At 44.5% G+C, this 26049-nt stretch overlaps 2 protein-coding genes across 5 annotated transcripts in view; one reads left to right on the top strand and one right to left on the bottom strand.

The window, feature by feature from the left end:
- Positions 1 to 3713: 3713 nt before the first annotated feature.
- On the bottom strand, positions 3714 to 25495 carry HACD3 (3-hydroxyacyl-CoA dehydratase 3). 2 transcript variants are annotated; one of them, XM_083184324.1, is made up of 12 exons: positions 24896 to 25495; positions 14961 to 15027; positions 14362 to 14404; positions 14083 to 14156; positions 13815 to 13979; positions 12660 to 12711; positions 11758 to 11868; positions 10798 to 10925; positions 6500 to 6612; positions 5729 to 5835; positions 5065 to 5196; positions 3714 to 4344 (listed from the first exon to the last, which is right to left on the bottom strand). In XM_083184324.1, exons 1-12 carry the CDS (start codon positions 24931 to 24933, stop codon positions 4268 to 4270), a joined length of 1107 nt encoding a protein of 368 aa, XP_083040450.1. In that variant the 5' UTR covers positions 24934 to 25495; the 3' UTR covers positions 3714 to 4267. The 2 variants fall into 2 exon arrangements, with proteins under 2 accessions (XP_083040450.1, XP_083040451.1); XM_083184325.1 differs by lacking the exon at positions 14961 to 15027 and having other exon boundaries at positions 24896 to 25488.
- Positions 24676 to 26049, top strand: part of DPP8 (dipeptidyl peptidase 8) — a 31571-nt gene continuing 30197 nt past the window's right edge. For 2 of the 3 annotated variants that reach the window (XM_083184321.1, XM_083184320.1), the window contains exon 1: positions 24676 to 24826. In XM_083184321.1, the coding sequence (XP_083040447.1) occupies positions 24709 to 24826 (118 nt within the window). In that variant the 5' untranslated portion in view covers positions 24676 to 24708. Of the gene's footprint in view, positions 24827 to 25163; positions 25496 to 26049 lie in introns of those variants that run through there. The other variant, XM_083184323.1, reaches the window with a different exon arrangement.

The following is a 26049-nucleotide window of genomic DNA, read 5'->3' as shown; positions in this document are numbered from 1 at the left end:
AAATCCATTGAAATCCAAAAAGAATTGTGTCGATGTCCCAATATTTATGGACCAGACTGTATATAACATCAAGCGGATGTAAAAGTTGCATTCTGAAGGACTACCACAGAGAATTTGGATTGAATTATTGAATAGAGTGAAAAGTTGAACAATTTTATTTGCATTTTTCCTTCATTTTATGATTTTAACAGCAGTAAATAGTTGTATTGTAAATGTTTTATAAAGTAACCGGTGAGTATGTATTAATGTGATTTTTATTGAATTAATAAACGAAATAGCGCTGCTTATATTCTACATACAGTATTTGTTCTTGCTTTTCGAGGGTTGAGTATCCCTTTAAGCAGCGGCACATTAAATGTGAGAGGCGGCTCAGTGCTCAGTCATTTTTCTAAAGGACAGTTTGGTGAAGACCTTAATGCTCTTAACTCTGTCAAGAAGCTCTGTGATGAGTGGAAGCAGATAACATTTTTTAACAGTAATGTAATTGAGAACCCTGAAGTCAATGCACGTGCATAGGCCCCATCTTTCTTCCTTACGAAGAAGACATCTACATCGGCTAGAGAGGATGATGGTCTTATAAATCCCTTCTGCAAATTATCTCGGATGCATTCAGACATGGCCTCATCTTGGGAACAGACAACTGATACCCCTCGGGGGTGACTATCCAGGAAGCAAGTTAATAATACAGTCCCAATCATGGTGTGAAGACAACACATCAGCAGCTTATTCGAAGACATCTTGGAACTTTTTATATTCAGAAGGTAGCCCAGGCAAATGTTTAATCTCTGATGAGCAAACAGGAGCCACCGCAGCCATGCAATAATCTTGACAATAATTACTCCATTCCTCTATCTGGTGAGATGTCCAATTGATAAGAGGAATATGGCATACCTAAGACTGTCATATGATGCTTTAGAAATAAAAGAATTCAATGTGTTCTAGGTCTAGGTTTCCAGCTGCCCCAGAGTTTTCTAGGGCGGATATATGCTGGGGACAAGGGTGACTGGTAACACAAGGTCAGGAGTGGGAGGAGATTTAACAAAATGTCCTAACCTGACTCCCCAATAAAGTGTCCAGAAGCTGCACAATACAAACATAATTTCTCATGTCTTCTGGACCATTCTTTGGTTGTCATTTGAGATCTACCTATCTGCATATGTTCTGTGTAGTAGGTGACACAATAAGGGGCAGAGACTGTGGTGAGACTCCAGGGAATACTCTCTTCTGTCTTTCTAGATGGAGGTCTATCTTAACCCCTTGAGTGGTGGGTTTTGCTGGGGCAGGTCAAACCTACCAGGGCAGGTTTGTCCTGCCCCACCAAAACCCACCACAGAGCGTAGCCCCCCACCCCCCCTGTTGCTCCCCCCTCCCTCATCTCTGGCGATCGCATGCCGGAGCTCCCCTGCCACTGTTCACAGCAGACAGTGGCAGGTTCGGTGATGTTTGTAAGGACTCCCGAGTGTTCCCAAGTCCCCCGAGCCGCACCGAACATCCCTGAGCCTGCCTACTGCAACTAATGGCGGAGGGGGCAGCGTCAGGGGAGCTCCGGCGTACGATCTCCAGAGCGGTGGGGTGAGAGGGAGGGATATGAGGAGAGGGGGGTGCTAACACTGTTGGGGGGTGCCCAAAGAGGTGATGCGCCAGTGGTGCACAGCTGCAGGCACCACTGGCGCACACATTCATATTGGTGGTATGCCCAGAAGTTTTCCGGGACTGCCCGTTACAGCAGCGCAGCTGAGCCCGGAAAATTTCCGGGCATACCACTGAAGTGGTTAATGATCAGCAATATCTCAGTGAACATTGAGGAAGAATGACCTGGTTCATCAAATATGCAGCAGTAGGTGGACAAAAACTTTTTGTAATCTGACAGCAGGGGATCAGGGCCCTTATTCAGATCTGATCGCAGTACAAATTTGTTCTCAAAATCGACAAAACTATGTGCACTGCAGGTGGGGCAGATGTAACATGTATAGAGAGTTAGATTTGTGTGAGTTATTTTGTTTCTGTGCAGGGTAAATACCAGCTGCATTATATTTACACTGCAATTTAGAGTTCAGTTTCAACACACCCCACCCAAATTTAACTCTCTGCATGTGTTACATCTGCCCCACCTGCAGTGCACATGGTTTTGACCATTTTGAGAACAAATTTGTACTGCGATCAGATCTGAATAAGGGCCCAGACCTCTCCCACAGAGGGGGCACCCAGTTGAGTGAAGAACCAACCAGCAGAGATACAATGTAAGCAATTTTGGTCCTGGGAGATGAGAAGTTCTGTGGTTGAAGCTCAAAATTAATGTCGCACTTTTTAAGGAACCCTCTGCATGCCTAGAGATTGCCATCATATTAGCTGCACATATTAGCTGCACATTGGAAGGTAGAGACATGAGCTGGATGCTGTAAGATCAGTGATGGCTAACCTTGACACTCCAGCTGTTGTTGAACTACACATCCCAGCATGCTCTACATCATTTTTAGCATGGGCAAATAGCAAAACTAGCAGAGCATGCTGGGATGTGTAGTTCAACAACAGCTGGAGTGTCAAGGTTAGCTATCAAGGCTGTAGATAATGGGGCAGGAGACAGGCTGGAGACTTTCCAAATGGGTAATTACTTCCTGTAGGTAGGTAATCACTCGCTGCTGAGTAGCCGCCTGCATCTTAAGGCAAGAAGAAATAACCTGAAGAGCCACTGGCCCCACACTGTAGTTATGAACAGAGTCCATCGGCCTTGAACAAACTGTTAGAACTGGCGTTGGTTGTGTACCTGACCGTGACCTTGGTGGGCATTGGAAACCGGAAGCTAAGATGGTTAATGATGATATTATAATAAAGGATATGGCTCTTCTCAGAGGTGATGATTGTACGTTTAATATGCATTGCAAAGAGATTGCACATACACTTGATCCGGATAGCTCACAGATAAGTAAGACAGTCAATATGATGAAACTTAAAGCGTGACAGCCAAATACGTACACATTGAAAAAAGGTTGACACAAGCAAAAGGTCTACACATGAAGAGGTTAACATGATTTTCATGCTTTACAGTCCGTGTAGACTCCACTTGGGAATGGCAAAGTGGAGGCATGGCAAGCAAGGTCCATATGCTCAGATGTCGACATTGACACACACACACACACAAAACACAACACAAAAACTCATGTCGTCCCTTTCTCATTGTCAACCTAGACATTATTTTTATGCTGTACCACAGCACTTGGCAGTATCGATTCAAAGGGTAGAAAACTGAGAGGCCGATTACCTCAGCAGTCAAGTTCTGCACCCGGGAAAATGGTCTCTCCCCTTAGACCTCTTCCAGCAGCTAGCCATATCTAAGACATATGTCAACTTGACGGAATTCCAGTTGGTCCTAGGGCAGGGGTTTCCAACCATGGTCCTCAAGGTGAGCGAATAGTCCAGGTTTTTAAGGACAGCAATACAATCCAAACACAGGTGACTTTGTTAAATCAAAGTACCTGAGGTACTATTTGTGCTCACACATGGGTACCACTGAAACCTGTACTGATATGCTGCCAGTGTCTATCCAGCTTATGCGAGTCCTGGAATTTCCCTAGCCTTACTGCAGCTTTCTGAACAGAAAGAGCACGATCAATGTAAAGGACATATAAAGCTTATCTGCAGTTGTTTGGCCATGACTTAGATGTTGGATCCAATATGAACTACGATCATCATATAACATAATGCACATACAGTAATTACATTAAAATCGTAAATTCTGTTTTATTTTGCACAAGATCATAATGCATATTCTCCTGTTACACACAAGAGAACACAAGAACTCACGCAGCACCATATTTAATGCTTGTGGAAGGAATTAATAACCAGTTAAAAAGACAGATTGTGTATTTCATCTAGAACTATACATTTTCCAGAACCTGCTGATGCATATTTAAGTGGTCAGAGAGTTACAGTATGCCCATGCTAAATCTGTGATATTCCATTCATGAGTGTGGGGAGTAAAATGTACACCCAGGGAATTTACCCCCACTATGATTGGTTCTCAGTATTATACATATAATCTAGGTGGATGCTGCTATCACAGACACTTAAATTGCTGCTGAGGTGCTGGTCCTTATAAAGACCGTGAAACGAACAGCAGGAAGAGGGTGATATACACTCTCAGAATTATCACATTGGTCCCAGTATTGGGGTGAAAAAAAAAAAACTGCATTCAAGGAATGAAGGTGTAACACCTCCAAACCATTAACAAACAAACGATTCTCCTCCAAGCCACTAAAAAAGCAAATCATTATTGCATCTTCCTTTTACGACTTCCCAAACGCTTGCGTCTCTGTTTGTGCAAGTGGCGGAAATTGATGAAAAGTCCTGGCAGAAGACAAAACAGTTTCCGATTATTTTTAATAAGGAACCCATACATTTTGACAGGTTAAAAGATCTTTAAAATAAATCTAGTCACTGGATCATCCCCGTGACTAATCACTAGAACAGGAGGTAGCCAAACCTGTCCTTAAGATCTACCAACAGTTCATGTTTTTCAGGGAACCTGAGGATCCATAGTAGGAATGAATGCAGCAGGTTTGAAAATGTGACAGTTAGTAATGACTACAGCTGTGCACCAGCTAGGTTATATGGAAACCGTGGAACGTTGGTAGATCTAGGGGACCGGTTGAGCCATCCCTTCACTAGTACAGCTTTTATTGTCCTAATAAAAATGGAATCCTTCAACTTTTGTAAAAAAAATACAAACACTTTAGAAAAACTCACTGCAATTCTCACTGATTTATGACCACACTGCTGCGTAAAGGCTCTCAGTTGGTGGAACATTTTGTATACCGACAGATACAAATAAGCTTTAGTACAGTACATTCATATATTGCCAGTCAATGAATGTGGGACTTTCCTTACGGCTCACTTGTTAAATACAGAGAATAATGTAAGAGCAAACCTATATATTTGCAGAGCTCCATGCACGACACTGTGGCACTAACCATCTGAGACACATCTTAGCTGTTCCTCTAGTTACCGTTTATGGCAGAGAAGCAATTGCTTTATGAAATAAGAGGAAAATATGAACAATAAACTCACCAAAAACTAAGAGGATCAAATAAAAAAATAAAAAGATCGAGAAGCTGATGTTCACATTCAAAGGCCACGGAAGAGGGATACTAAATTTTCCAGTCTCTGTGAAGATTGGGATGGACAGGACAACGGAGGCAGCTGTAGGATGAGAGGTCAGGTTAGTACCTGGGTAAGCCAGCTATTAACAAATCACGGAGAACAGAGAGATAAATGGGGAAAAAAAAATATATATTACGCCCAGAGAATTTTCTGAGGATTGAGAGAAAAGGGACCTGTCGGGATCAGTTGTGGGCTTCAAATAAAATCAATCAAATTCTCCCTTTCCAATGAATCTGTTACCTATATACACTGGAAGCAGTGCAGCCTATTCCTTTCACTGGGAATAAGTTAGTGTACATCACTATCATCTGGTTCCACAAAGTGCCAGCTTCCAGGGGACATATACTGTACTACAGTAATCTTATAGAGGCATCATGCGAGTCGGGTGAGATGCTTCAATAATATTCCCCTAAACTGATTTAGGAAATCCCTAATTTCTTATGCAAATGACTGGAAAGTATATACGCGGCTTTTGATGATCATAGTGTTGCACCTGAGAGTGGGGCAGCAGATCTAGGCTTTAAGGGAGACCCTGTGCTGCATCGTTCCTCTCTTACAGGTTACAACGTACCTTCTGCAAACACTCCTAGCGGGTACAGTGGCATCCAGATGGTGTATCTGATCCAGGTAAGCAGCTTCCACTCCATGTCCAAGCAGGCCAGCATATAAAACGGGTACCTGGTGGCAATTTAAGGGTTTCACATGAACTGCACATATACTGTAAATAACAGTTTTCATTTGTATATGAACAAACTATAATCACTAATGTTAAGGCATGTAGGAACTTGGTGAAAGATTAGGAATATAGCATTGGGGGTCAGATGTTCTGAGCTTGAAAAGTGATAAAATGGAGATTGATAAACAACCAATCAGCTCCTAACTGCCATGGCTGTGTTTAAAAAAAATGACAGGTAGGAGCTGATTGGATGGTGGCATATCACTCAACATTGTTCACTTTGAAGGGCTTAGTACAGTAAGCAAAATCATTATAGTATTTAATGGTGCAAAGAAATCCTAACACAATCTGTTATATAAACATTAGGGAACGCTGAGCAGCCGAGACATGAGGCTGGCTCCAGTGCTCAAGTGGGGGTGTGGCCACCTCGACATGCCACTCTCCCTCCTCCCGGCATGTTTTGTACTGGTCCTAAGATTCGTGCCAATGTAGAGCCTTGCTCCTTCTCCCCATCTGACCCTTGTCCTCCAGAGGAATCTGTACCTGCCCTATACCCACTCTGTGCTCCTGAGTAGCACTGGAAATGTAACACTGAACGGCACAGAGTTTGCTTAACGGCTCCCCAGTGACATGAATAATTCTATTGCCCCCTCTCTCGTGGCTTACCGAATGACTTCGATGGCACTCCAGGAGTAGAATATAAAGAAGATAACTCCATTATTCTGTAGCTCAGTCACTTGTCCAAGGATGATAAAAAGTAAAAAGTTCCTGCCTACCACCTGAAAGAGGCAGAAAAGATTAGATGGGTGCTAATTAGCAGCCTATCAGCCTGCAGCTCCCTACACAATGTACAGATTACATGATTCAAATGACTATATTACTAAAACCACCAGTGATGGAGAGGTCATCTATCTTTTACGGCACAAAAAACCTAAATCACATCACATGAACCAATCAAAAGCAGGAGGTTTTTTTTTTTTATTCAATAATTGTTATTGATTTGAGACATCTAAAAACACAACAAACTGAAAACTAAAAGCTTACACGGGTTGTCAGGACGGCTAAGGCATATATTTGGATATCATAATGCAGGACATTGAGTTTAGAATGACAGTAACAGATCGGATAGAGTAAATATGGGTACTTATGTATAATCTGGGCTCCCATGTTAAATGCACCCCATTTTTTCATACCCCTACTATCCAACTTCGCATGGAGTTGATTCTATATAGTGTGGCGAGCGCAGCGAGCCACCGTGCCCGAAGCGTGGCGAGCGCAGCGTGCCCCGCGAGGGGACACGGTCTCATAAGAAAACCGGGAGCCCAGATATTACATAAGTACCTAAATATGTTATAAGAGCGCACCATAGTTAGAAATATTTCTATCACAAGGAAGTGTAGCTTCAGCCTCACGAAGGTGCCATTCGGGTGTAACCAAAACCACCTGTAGCCGCTCATAAAGTAATAGGTGTAGAAACACATTCAGGAAATTATACAGTACAATAAAGGTATAGGTGCAAGAGTAACATGACAAATCGTAGCTGAATGGGCAAGCAAAGCATATCCAATTAACTAGCGGTCAATAAAAAGAAAAAGAGCAGAATAAAAGAACAAAAATAAAACATAAGAACCCCAAAAATAATCCGTCCCATAGCCCCCCACCCTGTATAACCAACCCCCAACTCTGGCATACCTGGATCCCGAAATAGACTACATCCTACCCTACAGACCAAACTAACTAACTATTCCCAACCTCCCCGCGAAATTAACTGGGGCAAATATGTCGATTATGAGCAACCACAGAATATCTAAGAAAAACTGGAAACAGGCATGTCAGTCCGCATACAGAAGTGGTGCCGAACATGAATGTTAGCCTGGCCAAATATCAAAGCCTTTATATTGTAGAAGTAGAACAGTAGCTCCGCTCCAAGGACCTAAAGAAGAAAGAGAATATTGCTTGCTAGCCGCATAGAGATGGTAAATGGGTCCGCTGGCCTCGGAATGGAGAACAGAAAAAAACTTCAAATGATCCACAAGAACATAATTGCATCAAAGCCTTGGAGGACAACACTTCCCATAGAACAGGTTACCTCAGGGGAGACAAGACCCCAGCACGGCCAGTAACAGGATATGTAGAGAGACTCGAATTAGAAGAAAATGGATCCGTTTCAATAACTCCAACATTTTGAGCAGAGGCCAAAGGAGGATGAATGAGTAGCAATTGAAGCGGTCTCTGTGACGAGGCAGTTCTTGCCAGAACAATATGAGATATGGAAATAGCCATAATGTTGAAAGTATGTACAGATGCACCCACCAGGGGGGCCAAAGTCTCAAGGGACCAATGCAAAGTATCGGCAACAGTAAGAGGGCGACGGCTAGTACACCGCCCAACTCACCTCTTCTGGAAGTATAGCTAAAATATGCAAGTCGCATATCATCACTGTGGGAGCATAAGTGGAGGCAGAGCACAAGATCCAAAGTGCAGGGTATGGGCAACCTTCCGTATCACACAACAGCTAACTGAACGGTGCGACACGTATTCACAAAATGGCCGCTGAGTATATCCAACACCCGGAGCAGGGTAGAAGGAGCAGTATGCAGCCACCAGATTATCAAGGAGTAGTTCTCACACCGTCAGAGGTCACAGTGAGCTCGGAACCACAGAGCAATATAAATAGAAGTCTCACGCAAGGTGGACCTTGGCTCCCAGAGCTTCACACCAGAAGGCTAGGCCACAGACAGCCGGTCGGAATACGTGCTGACAAAGTGACGGGAGCTCCTCACGGTCAGTGCACACAACACTACAGGACACGGGCTGCCCTCTGTAGGTCTCAAAATGGATAGTTGAGCAGGATAGGAGCGGGAGAGCTGGGAGACACGTCCTATAGCAAGTTAGTCCAGGCCACGCCCTCAAAGTAGGATGTTTTTTTGGTACTTGTTTAGTTTCACGGCAGCAGCATGGCCGCCCGCTACTTCCGTGTTCGGCGCTCAGCAAACAAATAAGTCCAAGCCAACGTGAATAGTTCATACCCCCACTATCCACATTGGCATGGAGTTGAATTTAGATAGTGTGGCGAGCGCAGCGAGCCACCGAGCCTGTAGCGTGGGCGAGCGATGCAAGCCCCGCAAGCTGACAGACACTGCTGCGACTGAGATGCTGCCGCCGTGAAACTACACAAGTACCGTTTTTTCAATGCAGTTTTGGTTTGTTTTAGAATATAAACTCAAAAAAGCAATTCTGTATTTGCCAGTGCTTGTTTCATATAGATGAGGTAGAAAAAATAATGTAATACTGGGAATAGACCCTGGCAGATCAGATGAATATAGTAGAAGGGAAATTAGGTTACTGACAAATGAGTAACGATCACCATCACAGATTATAGTTGTTCTGCATGGTTACTTATTTTGTCGACCATGGCTTCTGTGACCAACAGATTTTAAAATCTCATTTTAGGTGGGGAAAAGGAGACTAAACTAAAAACTGACAGGATGGGACATTTGGGGAAGGAAAGGGGGGATGGGAGTCAGGACTGTTTTCAGAGTGTATATCTGTAGTCATGTACATTGAGAAACATGGGGTGAGATTTAATAGGATGAGAGATTCAAAAAGTGAGAGATTTGGTGAGAAATCTCCAGTTTTTTTTAAAGCTGCAATCATTTACACTTCAAATTCAAACTGGTTAAGCAGTGTAAAGGATTGCCGCTTTAAAAAAACCTGGAGATTTCCTACCAAATCTCTCACTTTCTGAATCTCTCATCCTATTAAATTTCCCCCATGGTGCCAGTGTCGTTACCGCTGCAGTCATTCTGCATAACCATATGGCAAGCCTAGCAGTGGCTCCGGTGGGAGTCTATAAAATAGATCAAAAAAAAAAAAAAAAGCACCCTTGTACACGGTGCGGGGAGGACGTGGCACTCGGGACTCCAGTAAATAAGTTCAACACGTAGCCAAATGCATGGTTGACGTTTCAGTCTTTATTAAGACTTTTTTCAAAACAGCTTACATGAAAAAGTAAATGAAAAGTACATGAAAAGTTTTGAAAAAAGTCCTAATAAAGACTGAAACGTCAACCACGCATTTGGCTACGTGTTGAACTTATTTACTGGAGTCCCGAGTGCCGCGTCCTCCCCGCACCGTGTACAAGGGTGCTTGCCCAGCAAGTGAACCCAGCTGGCGAAGGCACCGGGCACAAAGACTCCTTTAGGACCAGAGTGCCGGCAACAACCCACTATATATATATATATATATATATATATATATATATATATATATATATATATATATATATATATATATATATATATATCCTGACGAAGGGGAGCACGTCCCTGAAACGTAGATGTTTCACTGTGTACCCAACACACGTTTCTTTTGATTACAAGACTCTGAGTGACGCCCAGTTATTTCTCTGTATGTATGGACTTGTCTGTTCGGGAGGGCACCAGAGCACTGTATCCCGACGGGGGAACCAGTTGAGCCGGGGCACCATTTGCTGTATATATATATATATATATATATATATATATATATATATATATATATATATATATATATATATATATATATATATATATATATATATATATATAAATAAAAAAATGGGTGTACTTTAAATGATTGTCGCTTTAAAACTTTTGAGGTTGGCTGGCAACGTACGCCTCAGGAAAACTTGCACCCAATTACATATCTTTTGTTATGTCTGTAAATAACACCATTTACAGACCTATCTCGTCACCTCTGCTGCACAGCCAATTTCCAATATATCTGCAGATACATCAGCATATCTGGCTGTGTGTGCGGGTGACCCACCAACATCTCGCTGTCATGTGTAACCAGCCCTACTGATGGCACAGGTAACCAAACCAAATGTTTTGCATTCAGACAATGTGGATAATAATACACTGTTGCTTATACCACAAAAGGGAGAGCATGCATTGAGTCATTATTACACCGTCTCATAATACCTGGATCATTGCCGGCACGACTCCTGTTTTCACCAGTCCTATTAAGGGATTTATAATCTCCAAAACAGACAGCATTTGACAGAAATACATCATGTCAGCCATGGTGTGAAATGTGTCATAGAAAGAGTCTGAAAGGAAAGAAAGTGCATCAGGTCTTCAGGCACGGTCACACCCCACAACAATTCCTGATCTCAGTAAAGATAAAGGCGCCCCCCCCCCCCCCCCCCGGGGGGGGCTCACCCGCTGCTCGCGTCGGGGATCTGGCAGCAGATATGCCGTCAGCAGCAGGGTCCCTGCGGAAGATGGGAACTAGCAGCGGTATTAATACCGCTACTAGTTCCCATCCGCCGCAGGGACCCCCGCTGCTGACGGTATATCCACTGCTGGGACCCCACTGCCATGGCCCATGCCGTGGGTGCTCCTCACTTTCCGTGCCCCGGAGCACCCACTGTTTCGGGCGCCTATGACATGCTGGATCTATTTCTGCTCTGTACACTGTATATAAGCAATGGGACACTGCATGTCACTTTACTTGCATTATAGTGTATCTCTTCTTATGTTACTTACCTTCATCTACATTTCTTAATATCTCTTTGTCCCTGTACATTTGGTAAAGTACATTGACATTATGGAAAGGACAGGTGAATATCATTCATAGAGCCTCGCATGCGATACCTCGGTGGCTCCCCACAACAACACACATTTGATACATCACATCGTATGCATGCAATGTATCACATGCAATCCCATTCACTTCCGCAGGATACAATGTATCCTCGGTGCAGCAGTGACAATCTAGTACAAAAAGCATGCAATGTGCTACAGCAGGGTGCTTTTTGGATTAGATGCAATGCAATCTAGTAGTATGGGCTGCACAGACTTTTTGTGCTGTGCGATGCACAAGGGGAACACGCTCCATGTATGGGAACCTTAAGGATTACAAAAAAAGTATCTACTCACCTTTTCCTAAAATAAAAAGTCTGATAGTCATGTTGACAAAGATCCAGGAGAATCCCAGGAACTGCACGAGGTTATACATGAACAAGTACCCACGTTTAACATAGAGGAAAGCTGAGAAGGGAAAAGAAATGTAAAATAGAACTAGTGGTAGACTCAAAACACACACACACACTGGACAGTGAATAATGAGTAAAAATAAAATAAAAAATAGTAAAAAAAATTAAAATTATTTTTAGGGTTAACAGTATACAAGTAATTTCGTATACTCTGCAGACAACCGAGGACAATAGAGGACATACTGCTCATTCTTCCTATATAGTAGAAAGTACAAGACCAGAGGGCCAGATGTACTAAGCCTTGGGGAGAGTGGATGGAGATAAAGCACCAGGCAATCAGCTCCTAACTGCCATGTTACAGGAAGGGTTTGAAAAAATGACAGAAGATGGTTGGTTGGTACTTTGTCTTTCTCCAATGCTTAGTACATTTGACCCAGTGCGCTCATGAAACGGCTGCATTCTGCCAGTTGGTGGATTCCAATGTTCAGAGATTGTGCAGCAATTATTGCAATAACACTTCTGGAAAAGTCACTTCAGGGATTGTACAAAGTAACTATGGCTGGAATCAATACAATGGGCACATGTGTGACATTTCAGCATCATTTCAGTTTTTAGGAACCATGAGCCTGAACTGTGCACTTTGTAAAGCCAACCTCTGCATATAACAGTACATTTACTTAGATGCCGATCAGTAAACCGAACTTCTGCAAATGTGCGATTTCCCTTTTTCCTGACAAAATATCTGCAACTATTTTACTACCCCTGTAATTCCAACAAGGGTCAACAAGGTGGAAATTGAATGAACACCACACATAATATTTATGGTCATCCCTTATCACAACTTACGATCTTCCCGCACTCTGGATTCTGTTCTTATCTTTGTTATTCTTTGTTCTTCCTGAAAGAAAAGGACAGGTTTGAACAAGAAAATGTTCCTGGAACATACGGATTTAATTGAACTGTCCAGCATGTCTTAAATAAACTTGATCTGTATTGATTAGTAAAACACTGAACATCTCCTCTGTACTGCAGAGCATTACATCTATTGTGTGGGATTGATTTGTATATCTAGGTTAAACACTGAACATCTCCTCTGTGTTATTCTTCAATACCTCTTGCGGTATTCGAGGCAGGGGGTCAGGCTGTGTCTGGGGGACTTGCAAGGCTGCGAAATTTGCAGCCTTGCGAGTCAACCAGAATAATGGGGCAGATTTATTAAGCTTGGAGAAGAGATAAACTGGAGATAACGCAGAGAAAAGGTAAAAGGAGATAAAGCACCAGCCAATCAGCTGTGTTTGAAAAAGACAATTGGGAGTTGATTGGCTGGTGCTTTATCTCCTTTTACCTTTTCTCTGCGTTATCTCCAGTTTATCTCTTCTCCAAGCTTAATAAATCTGCCCCAATGTCCCTAGTCATAAGCCAAATAACCGTTCCATTTTTGGAATGTATTATGAAAACAACACAAACATGGGTAGAACATACTCTGCCCCTGGGTAGAATAGACCTCAGGACCCTGATGCTGAGTAGCAGCAATACTAACCACTGTGTCACATCAGGTCACACACTCCTCCTTCCACTATGCATTATACCACAGCCATGCTCTGCACTGCCATAGTAGTCTAGTACACCCAATAGTTAGAGGAAGCATAAAACAGTGACATATTCCAATGCTGTAAACACCATTATATAAACCCTAACGACATATGGATTTTTATATATTTCTCAGCATCATATGTCTGATCTACTTTGCCGAGCTTGTGATCAACTACAATAACGATCGTGTCAGCTGGAGCCGATATTTAGAGGGAGCCATGTAGTACTTTCACATCAGTTGTGGTGGGGTATTATGGGGACACACTGGTAGCAGTGTATAAGGGACACATCTTTATAATATCATGCAGGTTACAGCTCTGGCTGTGGTCTCAGTCTACAATAGAAATTGTCCGGTTCTAAAAAAATGGATCATGTTTACTTCTGATCATGCAAAATGATTTCTATTACCTTCTCCCTAATCTCCATTTCTGCATCGGATTCATCAATCCACCGGTCAAAGTCTGGAGCCAGGAACAATGGTTTGCGCTCCTGCTTGGTCAAGCGCGCCCACCAATGATTTTCGCCCTTCTTCACTGTGATGGTAACATGGCGCTGCGTGGATCGCTGCAGAATCTGTCCAGACATCCATGCAGAACAAAGATGATATTTATGATCCCAACCACCAAGACATAGCACCTCTCTATCTACTCATTGCTGGCTGTAGATGAAGACATACCTTTGTTTTTACAGGTTCAAGGAATTCCAATGAAAACTGGTATGTGTTAACCCCTTTGGCACCATGTCCCAGAGCTTAGGGGGAAAAAAATGAATTGTCATTCTTAAATCACTAATAAATACAGAAGGCATGCATATAAAGACTATATGTGCTTCTATGAGAATATTTCCCTCAGTTAACTGTTCTATGATCTTATAGGCAAAGGATTTTGTAAGCTGTAGGCTTGTGACGGTGAATATGGTAATTGGGAGCACGTAGCGGAAAGACATTGGATCTCACCTTTGAAATTCAGGACATTGTCTGTAATGTTGATATCTGGATTCTGCAGGATGCAAACAAGTATGTTAATAATAAATGTGCATATACGAGCAGGTGCTCAGACATCTGAGTAATTACATAACAAGGAAGATAATGACTATTGCATAATGCCACATTCATGTAGCCAAAAAGCTTGAGAAAAAAAAAAAAAAAAGCCACCATGAGAATAGACTTACAGACTTTGCAGGGAGTTATGCTCAGATTTAGACACGTAGGTCTAAAAGGAGGGTTCACATGAATCTGTAAGTAATACCCCTTTCACACCAGCCTAAATTTCCCGGGATTTCAACACTGCTATGGAGCAGAGTTGTTCCAGAGGTCAACCCGTGGTCCTGGCTGGTATGAGAGGGGTACTCACCCGGGTTGTTGGTCCTCGGTGCATGCAGACAGACGGGGATCCACACAGGCCCAATTTGCTCTCTGTTATCTTTTAGTATTACATCCATACAAGACTAAATATGTATGCTCCAAATTAATTAACTCTGTGCCTACTAAAGTGTGGAAAGTGACCATGGAATTTTGGTCCCGTGATATTCCTTCTATTAACTCCCAAGACTCACTTTTGCTTTATTATGACTCTGCAATGCGATGTCTTCTAAGCTTATAGTTACAAGAGCAGCGCTACTACTACAAGAAAAGACAAAAAAGCAGGGTTTATATAATTGCAAAAGTTTAAAGACATGTACCACTAAAAAGGCATAAAAATAATAACATGAAAATATGAATAAAACATAAAAAAACGGTCTCACACTCAGGTACCATTTCGGGGAGTAGTTGATGCAAAAGCAAGGATTATACTCACGATAATACCTTTTCTTCGGAATACTTCATGGCAGCCATTACATTGGGTTCATCCCTCTCTCCTCTCCAATTAGACAGGTAGTTTTTTCCCTTAGGATCCAGCCCCTCCTCTATATAATCTGGCACCTCCCCATAGACCATAGTCTTTGACTGTCTCCGTCCTGATCCTAGGGAAAAACACAAATAGGGAGGGCCAACAAATTTTTGGGCTGCCATGAAGTATTCCGAAGAAAAGGTATTATCGTGAGTATAATCCTTGCTTTCTCCTTCATACTTCATGGCAGCCATTACATTGGGATGTACCAAAGCAGTAGGGTGGGTTATACTATACCTCAAGCCAAGACTTGCTTAAGAACTTCACTTCCAAAACTAGGGCTCGCGACATCCAATGCATAATGCTTAGAGAAGGTATGCAAGGAAGACCAGGTGGCTGCTTGACAGATTTCCTTAGCCGAAACTTTGGCCTCTCTCGCCCAAGAAACCACCATTGCCCTTGTTGAGTGAGCCTTAATACCCTCAGGAACTTCACGACCAACTTTTCTGTAAGTGAAGGCAATTACCTCTTTTAGCCACCTTGACATTGATTGTTTTGACGGAGCCAACCCTTTCTTTGCCCCCTGGGGAATTACGAATAGTGCTTCTGACTTCCTGAACCCCATTGTCCTGTGTAGATATATCTTGATAGCTCTCAAGACATCTAATGTATGCAACTTTTCCTCTTTCTTCGTCAGAGGATTTTGGAAAAAACAAGGCAAAACAATCTCTTGACTTAAATTAAATGAGGAAACCACCTTGGGTAGAAAGGCCGGTCTAGTCCTCAATACTACCCGATCCGGAAAAATCTTCAAATACTGTTCTTTAATGCACAGAGCATGAATCTCTCCCACTCTTTTTGCTGAGGTTATTGCAACTAAAAATAACATCTTCCATGTTAGAAACTTTAACTTCGCTCTGTCCAACGGCTCAAACGGAGCCTCCATTAGTCCATTCAAGACTAAATTAAGATCCCACTGGGGGATTATTGACCTAATCCTAGGCCGGATTTTCTTGATAGCTTGGCAAAATCTTTTAATTAAACTATGCTCCGCTAGTTTCCTGTCCAGCAGCACACTCAGTGCCGATATCTGGACCTTAAGTGTCGAAGCCGAAAGCCCTTTGTTAAGCCCATCACAAAGGAACTGTAACACTTGGGGAATGTTTGCTTTAGGAAAACTGAACCTGTCCTTGGACCATGCTGCAAACACCCGCCATATTCTATAATAGATTTCTGACGATATTTTCTTCCTTGCTTGGAGAAGTACCTCAATGACTTCCGGGGATAAATTTTTGTCTCTCAGCTGCCGCCTTTCAATTTCCAGGCCGCTAAATTCAATTTGTGAGGCTCTTGACAATTGACTGGGCCCTGCTTGAGCAAATCTTGAGTCACTGGAAGAAACACTGGACCCGCAATCGCCATGCTCTCTAACATGGGGAACCAAGCCCTCCTGGGCCAGTAGGGTAGAATGGCTATGACTTGGACCCCTTCTGTTCTGACCTTCCACAATGTCCTGTGAATGAGGGAAATTGGAGGAAACACATACCCCAGGTGAAACTCCCAACTCTGAGATAGGGGGTCAAGCGCCGCTTGACCCCCAAGTTGGGTATCGGGAGTAGAAATGTGGCAGCTTCTTGTTGGCCGCTGAAGCCATGAGATCCACCTCCGGTTGACCGAACTGCTCCACTATTCTCTGAAAAACTGAATCCTTCAGTTCCCATTCGCCCGGAACCACGCTTGTGCGGCTCAAATAGTCTGCGAGCTGATTGTCTTCCCCCAGCACATGGAGCGCTGATATTGACAGCAGATTCTCCTCGGCCCAACACATGAGGTTTCGAACCTCTTCTAAGAGCACGTGACTCCGTGTACCTCCTTGTCTGTTGACATAGGAGACGGTAGTGGCGTTGTCCGAAAAAATGCGCAGGTGCGCACCTCTGATATCTTCGCTGAAGAATTCTATTGCCTTCCAGACGGCTCTTAGTTCCCTGTGATTGGAGGAAAACTCTGACTCTCGAAGGGACCACAGACCTTGGCATGTCCTGCCCAGACCATGAGCCCCCCAACCCATGGCACTGGCGTCTGTGGTGATCACCCTGTAACGGGGGCTTGCCAGTGAAGACTTTCTTGGTACTAGCTGATCGGCCTCCCACCATATTAGGGATTCTTTGACTGCCTCTGAGATTTTTATCTTCCTTTCCAGCGGCACCAGTCTTCTCGAGTAACCTAGGAGGGACCACTGGAGAGGCCTCATCCTCCATCTGGCCCATGGGATTATGTCCACCGTAGACGCCATCATCCCTAAAAGGCTCATTGCTGATCTGAGTGGTATGCGATCCTCCTCGTAGATCGTAGAGATTAGTTGTTGGATTTTCTCGCATCTCTTTGTGGATAAGGACATTTGGAACCTTACGGTATCCACCAACACCCCCAGAAACTGAAGACTCTGTGTTGGCCTCAGACAACTCTTCTCCCAATTCAATAACCACCCGTGTTCTTGAAGAAACTGAATGGTGTAGTCCCTTGCTGTGATCACCTCTTCTTCTGACGGTGCCACAATCAACAGATCGTCTAGATATGCCCATATCATGACTTTCTTTTTTCTCAGTTCTTCTATCAACACCACTAGAACCTTGGTAAAGACCCTTGGTGAAGAGGTGAGGCCGAAGGGTAGACAGGTGAACTGGTAATGATCGTGACCTATGCAGAATCGCAGATATTTTCTGTCGCCTGGGAAAATGGGAATATGGAAGTAGGCGTCTTTTAGGTCGATAGAGACCATATAATCGTTTCTTCTCAACCCCATCAGGATAGACTTTGTGGTCTCCATGTGGAAACTTCTCTTCTTTATGCGCAAGTTTAATTTCCTTAAATCTAATATAGTTCTGTAACCTCCAGAACTCTTGCTGACTATGAAAAGACGAGAATAAAAACCGGCCCCTTTCTCTTCCTCCGGGACTTCCACCACTGCTCCTGACGCGATGAGTCCCTTTAAACTTAAATTTAGAGCTTCCCTTTCTATCATCGAAACTGGGATCTCTGAAACACAAAATTTTGCCATTCTTGGCCTTGACATGAATTCCAGCCGATAGCCCGTCTTGACTACCTCCAGAACCCATCTGTCTCGGACGGTTTGTTCCCAGATGCGAGCGAAACCCAACAGCCTTCCAGCTACCTGGGCCTGCTCCACCATGGGACCACCGTCACTGCTTCTGTGTGGCTCCAGAACTTTCGCCTCTTTTCTTGACGTACTGCCGAAAAAAGGCTCTAGACGTCCCCTGCGCGTATCTGTCCCGGACAGACCTGCCTGGCCTGTAGGATTTGGCCTGTCTATACGCTTGTCTGGAAGAATATGAGGAAAACCTCCCTCTTCTATCCTGTGGTAATCTGACTGATTTACCACCTGACATTCTTTGAATCATCTGATCCAAACGACTGCCAAAAAGGAAAGCACCCTCATAAGGCAATGTCGCTAGCTTGTTCTTTGAATGGGAATCTGCCGCCCATGACTTAAGCCATAAAGCCCTGCGGGCCACCAACCCTGATGTCAGGGATTTTGCTGCAAAATCAAGACCATCTAGAGAGGCCTCACACATATAGTCCACCGCTAGCTGAATCTGGGTAAGACTCTTGCAGATCTGATCACGGGAAACCTTTTCCTGTATGTCCTCCTGTAAGGCAGAACACCAGATCCTGAGAGCTCGAGAGAGGGAGGCCAAGGCCACTCCTGATTTTAGCGAGACTGAGGCGGAGATGTGTAATCTTTTCAGAGCACTCTCCATTTTCTTATCCATTGCGTCCTTGAGTGACGCCCCATCCTCAAGGGGAATGGTAGTACGAGTCGTCACTTCTGACACTGCTGCGTCGACTTTGGGTATATTACACCATTTAATGAATTCTTCATCCTCAATGGGAAACATTTTTTGAATTCTCTTAGTCGACCCCACTCTCTTGTCGACACCCTGCCACTCTTTAGCTAGGATATCCTTCACAACCTTATGTACTGGAAAAGATCTCCCTTTTTTGGATCGATCCTCAAACAATGCATCAAACTCAGACTTTGCAGGCTGTTTATAGTTAAGTGTCCTATAAAGATTTTTTAGCACTGCTTCTACCAACTCCACATTAAACAGACGCTCGTCCTCCAACACTTCGCCTGATTCAGCTGATGAGCCACCAGACTCCTCCTTGTCCACATCATCATGCACAGACACATCCCCGTCATCTTTATCAAGGCTAGTCTGGGACCTGGACCTTTTATTCCCTGCATATTCTTCCTTGGAAATAAAATTTTTCTTCATCCAGTCTCTCATCTCAGCTAATTGGGCCGATATATTCATTCCAACATCTCTTTTTGTCAGGCACTCTAAACACAGCACTGTCTCTCCGACAAAAGCTCTATCACATCCTGGACAGACTTTAGTATTCTTAGTCTTAGCCACTTTCTTTCTGGGCACTGAAGGCACACTACAAAACAAGAGAAAGATACTAACTATCTGACTGACAACTGGCATGAATAGCGTGTCCTCTATGAGAGGACTTACCTGGGCGGCGGTGTAACATTTTTCTGAGAGGCATCCTCCATGGTAACAGTTCCTGGCTTCTACCAGACCAAAACGTCCTGTGTCCACAAAACACAGCCCTGCGCCTGTAACACCGACCAGGCGCCTTTTAAATACATGCTGCCCGAGCAGCCAGCGTCCCCCTCCTTCCCGCCGGCGCCAGTCAGCCTGGCGCATACTTCCGCGTAGCTGGAACGCACGCGGCCGTGACCCGCACGCCGCGTGCATCCGCCGGAAGTGACGCGCGTCTCCAGGCGCAGCCTGAGACCGGACTGCCGAGGGAACCCAGCGCACTCACCATGCGAGTTGGGGCCTGCATACGGACACCGGGAGACGTAGGAGACGCCGGATACCTGACTCAGGTGATACTTACACGCACCAGCGGGGAGGGACGCTGAGGGTTACCGGTTAATGTCCTTGCCACCGGCCCCGGACATACTTAGGCTTGAGGCACCGCCAGCCTGACCGCCCAGGTCTCCGATAGCATAACCAGCCTACCGGGTATATATAAAGAAAAAAATAATAAAGATAAACTAACTGACTACCTGTCACAGACAGAAGGAGACAGGAAAAAGACTATGGTCTATGGGGAGGTGCCAGATTATATAGAGGAGGGGCTGGATCCTAAGGGAAAAAACTACCTGTCTAATTGGAGAGGAGAGAGGGATGAACCCAATGTAATGGCTGCCATGAAGTATGAAGGAGAAATAAACTTGATGAATAGGTAAGTGCACTTTACCATTAGGTAGGGTGAATGCTTCCAATGAAGGTGGGGTGATGCTGCCCTCAAGGGGGTACCAAGAGTCCTCTCTAATAACACGGTGCTGGTGAATACAAACCACTGGAGGATGTGGATGGAAATGAATGGGGCCCCCAAGGTCCAGGTACCAGAGTCGTCTCTAGTTTGACAGTGTTTGTTGGTTAACCGCTGGAGGAGATGTGCTGGTGGGCCTTCATATCAATTCGTAAGTCATCCTCTCACATGGATAGCTGTAACCTGCTTTGGCCGCCAGGGGGAGTCCAACGAAGGAACGCGAGGCAGAGATAATCACTTGGTCATGGAAGCAAAGGGAAAATCACCAATGGGAATTGTACCCAGCTAGTGCTGGAGAAGCAATTGGCTCCTTGTGGCAAAAAGCTGGTCCTGAAGGTGAGGCCAAGAAACACCTGACGCGTTTCGCTACCTGTGGTAGCTTTTTCAAAGGTGATCAGCAGAGTGGCAGTTGCTGGTATATATACCCCTGCTAATGGGCAGTATGCCCTTTGATGGGCGGTCAATCAATCAATTGTCACATTAGATACACAAAATGTTTTCTTCATATTTTCATGTTGTTATTTTTATGCTTTTTAGTGGTACAGGTCTTTAAAGTAAAGTAAAGTTTTGCAATTATATAAGCCCTGCTTTTTTGTCCTTTCTGGTGGTAGTAGTAGCAGCGCTGCTATATTCTTCATTTTTGTGTGTGTTTATCTACCCAGTAGGGATTGACTACCCCTACCAGCAGCTTATTGGGATCCTACTCAAATCACTGAATTTATTCTTTATTGAATAAAAATTGTATAGTTACAAGAGGTCCACATACAAACAGTTCTCCCAAGTACAAAGGAGACACGTGGTTCTAAGTTAGACTGGGCATTGCCTAAAATGTGAATTATAAAAAGAGAGAAGTGGAGCGCTATATAATGATATTGAGAATATTTAAAAAGAAAATTAATGGTAGGTCAGTAGGGTATAACAATTCATAAGCATTTATTAATTGGTTAAAAATAGTAGACACTGGTATGTCTCAATATGATATCAATATGAATAAAATAAATATATTAAAAAAAGCAACAATTTAACTAAAATCAGGATTAATGGAAAGTGCAAAAGATAAATGCGTTCTCCCATTGCCTAAAATGTACACGTCCTAATGCCACCTGTTATCATCATCATTTCTGGCTTTGTCCCAAGGCTAAGAAGTTTGGGGTGAAGGTATGAATTATATCAATTCTATGTTCCAAAGTCACTTCTCTACTGACCCAACAGCATTGTTATGTGACAATTTCTCTAACTGGAATATAGGAATACATGATCAATAAATGCTCGGGACCACAAGCATTTTAGATAAGGGATTTTTCTGGATTTTGGAATATTTTTTTTTTTTTTTTTGCCCCATACTTACCTGGTTCCCTGATGCTGCCCGATGGTCCCCCGGCATCCCTTGCGGCCTTCAGGATCCTCTTCAGCGGCATCTCCGGTCCCAGGGGTGCACTGCGCGAGTGCATGGTGACGTCACTGGCACACCTGCGCACTGCACCCCTGGGACCGGAGATGCCGCTGAAGAGGATCCTGAAGGCCGCCGAAGACATCGGGGGTTGGGGGAACCACCTCCCAAAAAAAAAAAACGAAATATAAAAAATATAGTGTTCATTCTAGCACCCGCTATCTTTGAAAACCCATGCAGTTCCTCTTCTCTGCCTCGAGTGTCGCTGTCTGCTGTAGTGCTTCTAGCACAGTTTGGTCTGTATATCAGCACTGATATGCAAACCAGACCTGTGCTAGAAACACCACAGCAGACAGCGACACCCCAGGCAGGAAACAGAAACTGCATGGGTTTTTAAAGACGGCGGGTGCTAGAATGAACACGAAAATACATGGCTAAGGGAGACCCGACCTGTATTATCTTTATGGTGGGTAAAAAAGTTCTGTTATGTAATTGGACCTCCTCTACTTCGTCTTTTTTGGGTTCTGTTAAAGCTTTATTGCTGAAAACATTGTATTATGATCAATTCTGCCTTAGAAAAAATGGGTAGCACACTGCTATACGAAGTAGGAACAGTTTATTAAATTATTATACCCTCTAACCCAGGCATTCCCAACCACGGTCCTCAAGGCACACCAACAGTGCAGGTTTTCTAGATATCCAGGCTTGAGCACAGGTGACTTAATTAGTATCTGAGGGATTCTGATTAAACCATCTGTGCTGAAGCCTGGATATCACTAAAACCTGCACTGTTGGTGTGCCTTGAGGACCGTGGTTGGGAATGCCTGCTCTAACCCAAACTGATATATTGAAAGTGTTTACGACCACCTCATGGGTTTTACTGCGGCATGGATCATGAAGGTAGAGAAGTTGAGGTGATTGTTAGGGTGGATCTGAAATGTTTGCTCACACATATGGGCCTGCCCCTTTATCTTCCCCTTTACCTAAATCCCCCGTCAACCCCCCCCCCCCCTTTTTATATTTCTAATATGTTTTAATGTTATTATGTACATACGGTATATTATACAAGGTTGGGTTATGTATAGGGCCAATCCAGGTCCTGATAAGGATGTGTTTTTTTTTATTTGTAATGCTAGAATGGTCTCTGCTGCCTTGACAATAGTCCTTAACCTTATACCCAATGTTATAGTTGTGAACATTGTATTTTTTCATTTATGATGTACCGTTTATACCTTTTCTGAAAATAATTAACAGATAAAAAAAAAAAAAAACATTCCCTCATCATCGTTTTTGTCAAAGAACTTGGTTATAACGTGATATTGCTGCATATTCGTAGCATGCCACCCAACCTACAGAAGAAAACATATAGGGGAAATTTACTAAGATGTGTATTCTACTTCACATGTGATGTTGCTATGGGCAACCAATCAGAAACTACTTATTTATTTAGAACCCTAGAAGATAGTAGACAGGATCTAATTGGTTGCCTATAGCAACATCACATTTGAAGTAGAATACACATCTTAGTAAATTTCCCTCGTACAGTTAAAACATGACATAATTACACATTATAAGTAACAAGTGGTCGTAAATGTAGACAAACATGACCGGCTCTAATTTGAATTTGCCAGTGAGATTTTAGTGGTGATAAAGTATAAAAGGTTTTCATTGTATTGGCTAATAATTACTTCCCCATTTCCTGAGCGCAGCAAACGAGGACATGGACACATTCACAGATCACCATCACCCACTCTAAAGCCCCGCACACACGGGGGAGATATATTGCTCAGCAATATATTGCTCTGTGTCTCCTGTTCATCAGCGACTAGAGATGGTCGCTGATGAAAAAGAAACTGCCCAGCAGTGGAAATCAGCTGGTCGCAGGAGCATGTTCCTGCGACCAGCGATCACTACAGGGGTAAAAACGTGAGCGCGCACCCGGAGATATATCGCCGGTGCACACTCCCATAGCGGGCAACATGGTCACTCAGCGACCATATTTCCCGCGATATTACACACGGGGCGATTTTGCATATACACGGGGGCGATTTTGTGTAATATCGCGGGAAATATGGTCGCTGAGCGACCATATTGCCCGCGATGGGAGTGTGCACCGGCGATATATCGCCGGGTGCGCGCTCCCGTTTTTACCCCTGTAGTGGTCGCTGGTCGCAGGAACATGCTCCTGCGACCAGCTGATTTCCACTGCCGGGCTCCCCCCGGCAGTTTGTTTCATCAGTGACCATCTCTGGTCGCTGATGAACAGGAGACACAGAGCAATATATTGCTCATCAATATATTGCTAGCAATATATCTCCCCCGTGTGTACGGGGATTGACACACACACACACACACACACACACACACACACACACACACACACACACACACAGAGCCTGTGGGGGGGAACAGAGGCAATGGTGGCAGATACACATCTGGATAGTTACCACCCGAAATACAGGGCTGGGTCAGCATAGTGATGACATCCCAATGGTCATAGCCATGTATAAGGCCAATATGGAGGTGGTGCCTCCAGCAATATCACCATACCCTGCACCTGATGTATGGCTTCAGCCACCTGTGCTGATGCTCCCTCCAGTCCTCATCAATTAACCACAGGTGGCTGCAACTATAAATTAGGTGGAGGTCAGGAATCAAAGCTATGTGTGTTTGGGAGGAAGGGCAATGTATACCTGGGGGCACGGGTGTCATGTTGGAGGGACTGCACAGACTGACTATAGGAATGAATGAGGAGCGCAGGCTTAGTCCCCGTTTGACTGGCACACAGCAGCTGGTATTAGAGGTGCAGCAGCTGAGCACATCGTCAGGTGGGTGATAGGGAGGGCAGTCGGGGCTCTTTGCACAATGAGTAATGATACCCATGAGAATGACTGTACCTGCACGTCGCTGAGCTCCACCCGGAGATACAGCTCATGATGTCTCTGCGCCCAGTACACCTGCGGGGTGAGCGTCATGGCGAGGCCGGCACCACCTCACTCGCCGTCCCTTTGCAGTGCTACCTAACCAGGCAGAGAACAATCTAGATAATAGACCCACAGGCGGCCTGTCATTGCCCCAGATGGGATGGGCGGGGGAGACTTAGGTGGCCATATTGACTGTGGGCTGGCGTTGCATTAAAGAGCAGTCATGTTTAGTCAGGGCACATGGCCTGCCATCTCGAGTAAGGGAAAGGTGCCACTACTTCCCCTTAACAGAACAATATTTTGAGAGGACTCAAGTGTGAAGAAGGGCGCTCACGCTCGCCTACTCAGTGCGTTCTTTACACAACCGGAATGTCCGCCGCTACAGGGTGCACCGCCACCGCCAGCCAGCAGGGTGCGCCCGCACCGGCCTGCTCTCAGGAAGCGGATGTGTAAGCGGCAGTTGGGCCGGGAGCTGCTGGAGAGAGAACGAAGAGCAGCCAAGTCATAACCGGGGAAATAAATCTGCAGAAGCCGGGCCTGGTCGCCCCCAACCGCCCGCTTCCCCCATGCTAGGTGAGGGCGCTGAGAGGACGGCGCCGGCCCCGTGTGGCGCAAGATAGGGTGGGGATGTCACTGGAGGAGGCGCTGCCGGCAGGGACGGGGGGCAGGGCAGAGGACCGAGCCCTAGGAGGAAGCAGTGAGTGACTCACTGCAGCCGGTTGGGTGATCCTGATCAGGCACCGGTCTATGGTAGCCTTTCAGCCCAGTAGCTTCCCCATGTTCTGTAATATTCTATAATGATAGGGACTACTGCCCATGGCCCCCACTGATGTCCATCTCCCACCCCTCTGATACCCATGGCTCGCCTCCTGTGTTTATGTAATGGAATTATACATGTAGTGACTTTGGGCCAGATTCTCTAAGCTTCAAAAGTGATAAAATGGAGAGTGATAAACAGCCAGCCAATCAGCTCTTGTCAGACATTTTCAAACACAGTCTGTGACATGGCAGGTAGGAGCTGATTGGCTGGCTGTTTATCACTCTCCATTTTATCACTTTTGAAGCTTAGAGAATCTAGCCCTTTATCATTTCCATAAATGTGATTTTTATTTGTCCTCATCCATCCT

This window comes from Crinia signifera, chromosome 4 (genome assembly GCF_055691185.1).
Source record: "Crinia signifera chromosome 4, ASM5569118v1, whole genome shotgun sequence".
NCBI lineage: Eukaryota > Metazoa > Chordata > Amphibia > Anura > Myobatrachidae > Crinia > Crinia signifera.
The sequence above is the reverse complement of the archived record's forward strand: the minus strand, read 5'-3'. Positions and strand labels throughout refer to the sequence as shown.

Excerpts from the sequence above, each read along its gene's own strand:
- HACD3 (XM_083184324.1), bottom strand. The coding sequence starts at position 24,933 with ATGAGCTGTATCTCCGGGTGGAGCTCAGCGACGTGCAG. Across the intron at positions 15,028-24,895 it reads TGGAGCTCAGCGACGTGCAG|TAGTAGCGCTGCTCTTGTAA; the intron begins GTACAGTCATTC and ends CTTTTCTTGTAG. Across the intron at positions 13,980-14,082 it reads TTGAACCTGTAAAAACAAAG|ATTCTGCAGCGATCCACGCA; the intron begins GTATGTCTTCAT and ends ATGTCTGGACAG.